The 7,385-nt window shown below is 38.4% G+C and overlaps 1 protein-coding gene across 2 annotated transcripts in view; it reads left to right on the forward strand.

The window, feature by feature from the left end:
- LOC100559434 (gamma-aminobutyric acid receptor subunit rho-2) overlaps positions 1 to 5,172 on the forward strand; it is a 43,148-nt gene extending 37,976 nt beyond the window's left edge. Inside the window, exons 9-10 of one of the 2 annotated variants that reach the window (XR_010006188.1) lie at positions 909 to 2,466; positions 2,509 to 5,172. Coding sequence is in view for 1 of the 2 variants with exons in the window: in XM_003215547.4 (XP_003215595.2) it covers positions 909 to 1,217 (309 nt within the window). In the remaining variant the exon portion in view is untranslated. Of the gene's footprint in view, positions 1 to 908 lie in introns of both variants that reach the window. The other variant, XM_003215547.4, reaches the window with a different exon arrangement.
- The last annotated feature ends 2,213 nt before the right edge of the window (positions 5,173 to 7,385 follow it).

Consider the following 7,385-nt stretch of genomic DNA (forward strand, 5'->3'; position numbering starts at 1 on the left):
CACTTATCACATGATTTTCTTGGCACTGCCCAGTGTAGATGAAGCCCTTATGGCCTGAATCCAGTGGGTAGCCCAAGTGTGAGTAAGTCTATTGAATCAATGGAATTTACCTAGTATGTTGACTCCCCAGTCATCAATTGATCCAATGAGTTTACTCTAACTAGGACCAAGAAAGAGAATGGAAACTATTGAGTGAAGAACTTACTACAAGCCTCAAATACATGGACTTCTCAAATTCATTCAAAGTAAGCATATTAAAAACAGAACAACCTCAACTGCACATTGCTAGAGGTTCCTTAGAATACATGCCAAGCTTTGTATGTTTAGATTTCATGGATGTAGGGCTATCATTCTGACAGAAAAAGAGGCACATTGGCATCCTCCTATATATATTTCTCACCCAACAAGGGATATATACTGTATTACAGTTATATAATTCTTTTCCTGCAAATAGACTCATCTTACATGCTTGCCGTATCCAGAATTCACACTATTTTATATAAATCATATTTGGTTGCTGTTGTGTTTCTGATTCATGGAAATCCTAAAATGACCTTACCTTAGGGTTTTCTTGGCAAGAAATGCCTTCGCTTTCATCAGAGACTAAGAGAATATAACGTACCCAGGGTCACCCAGTAGGTTTCAATTGCTGAGTAGAGATTCAAACACTGGTCTCCAGTGTTTTAGCCCAACATGCAAACTATTATACTATGCTTGCTCTCATAAATAATACTGCTCAGTCTGAATTCACCCTTATAATCAGCAGAAATATGTTTTCATGTGCCACCCCTAAGGTCCTTCTCCCATATAAAGATTTAAAGATGAAATATTCACACATGCTCTGCATAAAATTGAGATGTAATCTTTCTCTCTCTCATTCCGTTCTTTTCATTGTTCTGTTTCCTCAGTTCTCCTGTACATGTGGCATACCTTCTACAAAAACCATGCTGTTGGAAGGTATATACGGTGAGTCAGAAACCAACAGCCTAGAAGAATATGCAAGAGGCCAGATCGTGACCGAAGAAGACAAGCAAGACAAGATGGAGGCCCATTTAGCCATGAACAACGAGTCTCATTCATCAAGAAAGAAGGGGCTGAAGGGTCACGTTAGCCTGCGCATCATGCAGAACACGCATGCCATTGACAAATACTCCAGATTAATATTCCCAGGCACCTATATATTTTTTAACCTAATTTACTGGTCTGTCTTTTGCTGAAGAAGTCTTCAACACAGAAGATATTAGAGGATCGTACTGTGCATTTTGCTACTATTTCAAATCTAAGATAGAGCACTATTTTCCTGGTGCAAATTTAGGGCATAGTTTCCTAACAGCCACTACACAAAACTATTGGAAGACCATTCACCTGTGCCAGTCAATGTCTGTTTCTTTTCCCATCACTTTCTTATCTTATGGAAGTCTTTTCTTTCATACTTGAAAACAAGTTGAATTTTAGTATCAGACAATGCATGCTGCTCTGGTCATAGGCCCCAGTATTGATAAATTCACGTTTATGTGTCAAGCAGAGTCTACTGTGTAAACTCTGCAGGGAAGGTAGTATGTTGAAATCAGGAGAAGGTGCTATATTTTATGAAGGAATGACCAGATTTGGAATATATTGTATGGAGTACGTCACACATCCCTTGTGGGGTTTGTTTTGTAGGAAGCAATCATCATAGGAAAACTACAAAAGTTGATCTGCCTGACTACTACTAAAGATGATAAGAAGAGTCCTGAAAAACTTGGCCCCATCTACACTGCCATATAATCCAATTTCAGAATGCAGATTAACTGCATCAAACTGGATTATATATCAGTGTGGCTTCATATAATCCAAAGAAGATAATCTGGATTCAGAAAATGGATTATATGGCAGTGTAGTTCCAGCCTCGGGGTGTTTTTTGAGGGAAAGAAAGAAAACACCTTTCTCAATTTTGTGGTTAAAGAGAGCTCAGTCAGTAACAAACAGTGGAACATTTCTGACCAAAGATCGGAAAGTAGAGCTATTTAATCCATTGAGTCCCTTTCACACCACATTGATACAGCAGTCAAATGTAACTGCCATGTTTTTAGCCCATGGAAGCCTGGAATTTGTTATTTTCTGTGTTATTTGGAATTTTGTTCTAAAATTGTGCCTAAAAATCCCTGGGATGGAGCAAAGGCAATTAAAGTGGCTCTTTCTTCCATATGGCATCCTTTCAGATACTTCAGCATGGCTCTCACGTCCTCTCTTAACCATTTCCTCTCCAAGCTAAACAGATCCAGCTCTTTAAGCCATTCCTCATAGGGCTTGGCTTCCAACCTCTGATCATTTTGGTCACCCTTCTCCGGACATGTTACGGCTTCTCATTATCCTTCTTGATTTGTGGTGTAGTTTATTCCAAGTGAGGTCCATCCAAAGCAGAATAGAGTGGAATTATAACTTCCCTCCTTTTAGATTAGGCATGGACAAACTTCAGCCCTCGAGGTGTTTTGGACTTCAACTCCCACCATTCCAGAATGGTGGGAGTTGAAGTCCAAAAGTTGTGGAGGGCTGAAGTTTGCCCATACCCAATTTAGACACTATATTCCTTTTGATGCAGTCTAGAATCAAACTGACTTTTTACTTGCCACATAATACTATTCATTAGACACTTTTAAAAATTAAAAAGGACCCACATTAAACCAAATTGTGCAACCTTAAATATAACACTTGTTGAGCAGAACATCAAAAGATTAGATTTCTGTTTAAAGGCGGTTTCCCAAAAGAACAAAAGAGTCAAGGAAGAATGAGAAACAAAATACAAAAGTCTGCAATTGGGTTGGGCCAAGGGGAATCATGTAGATCTCAGGAAGGGGAAAAGTATTAAGTACAGTATGTACAGAAGAAACCCATCACTAGAGTGGTGTATTTGATTTTTTTTATGAGCCCTTTAAAAAGTTTCCTAAACTAGCAGTGTGTCTTTGGGGTTATCACAGGCACCTATCTTTTTCGTGTGTTATATCAGAAGATCCTCCTTACTTATTCCTATCTTGCAAACTTTACTTTTGCTTGCTGCAGTGCTCGTAGGATTCTGGTGGTAGCAATCCAAAGGAATAATGTTTCCAACTTCTAGCTATAGAAGTGATTTATCCCAAGAGTTACAATGAAATTCTCTATGATTGTTAACTCTTTCACTAATATCAAGTGACAAATATTAGGAAGAATTTCCTGATTGTAAGAACTCTTCAACAGTGAAACTCTCTGCCTCTGAGTGTGGTGGAAGCTCCTTCTTTGGAGGCTTCTAAGCAGAGGCTGGATGGCTATCTGTCAGGGTACTTTGATAGTGCTTTGCCTGCATGGCAGAGGGTTGGACTAGATGGCCCATGTGGTCTCTACCAACTCTATGATTCTATGATTTTAAGATTTTGAATTTTTTTTAAGATAGCACCACAGTATTCCAAGAACACATTTTTTCTTTCTTCTCCCACTCCAAATCTCTGTAAATTGGAGGGAGATAATTAGTAATCAGTATTTAAAGTCATCTTGACTTTCCTGTACTCAGGAACAAATTGAGGGTTAAACATTTTAAGTATTTACTAGTAGACCAGATATTGTCATTTTTGAGCTATGGCTGGCCTTTTGGATTATTTCTTCCAATAATAATTTATGAAAAATGTAAAATGTAAAATGTGAAAGTCTAAAATTATGAGGCAGAGGTCCTTTTTTCTTCATTATTTATTTAACCAGAAGATGGAGGGCAATAGGAAAATTAGTCTGAAATTTAGAAGAACTAAGTATGGTGCCTTAAACTCTACAGACATGCTGTGAGAAATCTTGGTGAATGTTTTTTCTCTTTGTCAGGTGCATGAAGTGTCATCTTAAGAGGCACACATGCACACACAATGGGTATTCATATAAGGAGTATACAACCTATTGTTGTTCCCGAGTGTGGGCTATGGGCTTTGATCATTTTATTTCTATAGCGTAGAAAAAGAAATACCCTACATCAGTGGTGCCAAACTTATGGCACACATACCACAAGGGGAACACAGTGCCCTCACTCCTGGCATGTGAGCCATTGCCTGCTGCTTGCTCGCTCGCTCACTTGCTCTCCTTCTCATCCGTCCCCCCCTCACTTGTTGGTCCCCTGCTCGCCCACCCATTACCCCCGCTCACCACCCCTGCTTGCTCCGCAAATATCCTTTTTTGCATATACTGTATATGGTATTGTGTAAATAGGTGTACTTATACACACATAAGTCCATTTCTATATAAAAGTTATTTAATAATCTGCTTTCATCATTCTCCTTCAACTAAGAGAACAGGATGGGCGGTGGTGTGTTACCATGGCTTTCAGGATGTCACTGAACCTCTCTGTGCCTTAGTTTTTCCATCTGTAAAATGGTGATCAATCAACCTACCTCTCTGGGATATTGCAAGATTTATTTGACTACAGAATGTTTGGATTTTTTTCCAGATTCTTGGGTGCGAGGCCCTGTGTAAATAAAGGCAGTTTAAAAAAAATAAAAAGTAATGACTACATTGTTGTATGAACTCAGCAGACCATTGCTCCATAACTCAATATGAATGGCAAAATCCTATTGGAGAAACTAGATTAATGCATATGCAGGAGTCATTCAGGAATGACAGAGATAATGTAACTATAGTGACACTGAACAGTGTCCATGGGCTTTCTCCAGAGTTAAATTTTGTTCATGGTGATTATGATAGAATGCTGTTGTAATAGGACAGTATCTCCTGCTGTGTAAATAAACATCTTGGCTTCAAATTGCTATGTATATATGCTGAATCTATTGCATAAATTGTTTAGTGGCAGAAGACATAGCATTCAGTCACAACATTTCATAGAGCCGTAGTTAGAAGAGACCATGAGGGCCATCCAGTCCACGGTGCCATGGACACAATTTCCCAATCAAATGCAACCCAATGAATTCTGTTTTGAAGAACTTAGCCCCTAGTTAAATATTATGCATGTGTGGTTGTACAGAATAAACCATTTCGAAAGGATATCTAACAACTGGAATGATGCATTGTGACTAGGTGTCGGAGGGGTAACGCTCAGGAGGTGTTTTTAGTTATTTAAGTAATTCTCTTGAACTCAGTTACACACTAGTCGGAGAATATATTTGCACTCTTTGATTCTATTATTGGCTCAATAAGAGATCCAAATAAAAATAAAATTGATCACAATGTTTATGTATCTGCAGTTCATTTGCTCAACGGTTTATCAAGCAGTTCTCACATGCAGAGCAACCGGGCATTGTAGAAGTTGTGTTCAAATAAGGAACCTTTACCAGGTCTTCTAATACATGACAGATCCAAGATCACTTAGCCATGGAGCCCAACATGATCTAAAGGCAATTCATTTTCACTGTTTTTTCCAAGTCTTACAAAGTCCAGTTTGGTAAGGGCAGTATTCTCCCATATGAACCTGCTGATGATTTAAGATCCTTCCCTCACCTCCACCAACCACACAGCTACTTCTGATGGGAACATGGGAGAGGGATTTCTTGGTGAACGTTTTAAGCTCTGGAATCCCTCAGATTTGTAAAACTAGCACCCTACACTATGTCATTGTGTATGATGAGACTTGAACATTCAGGGATTTTGGTATCCACAATATGTCCTGGAACCAACCCCCAGTGGATATCAAAGGCTGATTATACTAACATCTTTCATTTTGTATGTTGTTAATTTTAGCTATGATTGTTGCCTTGAGTACCAAACTAGGGAAAAAGTAGGATATAAATAATGTCCAAAACCTCTATGACAGTTATGAATTTATAACCTAGAATTACAAACTCATGACTGTTATGTATTCATAATCTCTTCATAGCCCCCATTGATTGCAGTGGCTGCTTCCCAGTTAGTGGGGTCAGAGATGGGGAGCTGGAGCTGACAGATGAGAGCTCACCCTGCTCCCCAGATTCAGCTCTCATCTGTCAGCTCCAGCTCCCCATGCGGGGACATGAGAGAAGCCTCCCACAGGATGGTAACACATCTGGGTGTCCCCTGGGCAACATCCTTGCAGACGGCCAATTCTCTCACACCACAAGTGACTTGCAGTTTCTCAAGATCTCCTGACACAAAAAAAATTCCCAAGATAACAGGGAAAAAAATATTCATATGGGATTTGCAAAATACAGCTTGATTTATGCCTCCATAAATCCCATACAGGATTCGTGTCAATCATAATAATCCAAATCTTAATCATATACTGAGCTATTTCGATAGAAGGATGGTAAGGTCAAACAAGCTAAGAAAAGTATCTGTTTATTTTCATTCTTAGTTTCCTTTTGTGGCTACCTGGTAATAGCCACAAAAGGGGCTGTACGTTTTCCATTTGTGCCAATCGAGCTTCATGTCCCAGACAACTGCTTCTTTCCCTGCCTCTAAACATGATATTCTGCCCTCATTCTCAGGAACAGGAGGGATTATAATGTCATCCTATTAAATACATTTTGTCTGATCCAACATTCATAAATTCCCTTAAACATTTCATAAATATATACTGGTCATCTTTATCACCTCATCTCTCCTACTTAGCCATAGATTGAATGTTACAACTGGTTAATATTTTGTGATCAAAATTATTTCATTCAAAGCAGCACTGTCTGTGGAATGGTGAATATAATGAATTAATGAAAACATCAAAACATCTCCCAGCAACAGTTTTATTATTAGCTACAGAGAAACCATTGATGTTTTATAGAGCGATGTGTTTTAAACAAATTGCTCGAAGGTATGCAATTTGGAATGGATTTCATCCATATACATGAGTTGCTTTTTAATTATGATTAAAACATAAAATTAATACAATTAAAACATATATATACACACACATCACATAGCTCTTTAAGTCAGGGTGGGTAAAGGTTTATAAAATAGTGAACGAGGCTCAAAACTACTTTTGATGATAAGATTCCATTTTCCCTCCAAACTGTAAAATGTCATACTTATGTCTATGACAACAGGAAATTTGTTAATGTCTTTCCCTTACACTGGCTTGATATGGAGAATGGATTATTTTTTAATAGTGCCAGTCACACAGATTCAGTCAAATCCAACCATAAAAACGTGCACTACTGGTCATTTTCATTCAGTGTATTTATTCTGTTCCTTGCCTTATTATGGTGGCACATCCGAATTTGGAGAAGCTTAAGCAACCAGGGATGAGGCTAATTTGCTGCTGGAAAAATTAATGGATATCAGTGAAATCGCCCAATAAACATAGTTAGACATTGAGTTCTACCGCAAATGACCAAATTATCATTTGTTTTCCTCTTTCTCACTTGTTTCTCTCCATATTCTCAGCATCTTCTTCAGGTAAACAATTGGAGAAAAAAAAATCAGAGAAAAGCTATAGTTTGTTTGCAAGAACAGGATTAGACGCAACAAGCCAA

The sequence above is a fragment of the Anolis carolinensis genome, chromosome 1, assembly GCF_035594765.1.
Source record: "Anolis carolinensis isolate JA03-04 chromosome 1, rAnoCar3.1.pri, whole genome shotgun sequence".
In the NCBI taxonomy this organism is placed as follows: Eukaryota; Metazoa; Chordata; class Lepidosauria; order Squamata; family Dactyloidae; genus Anolis; species Anolis carolinensis.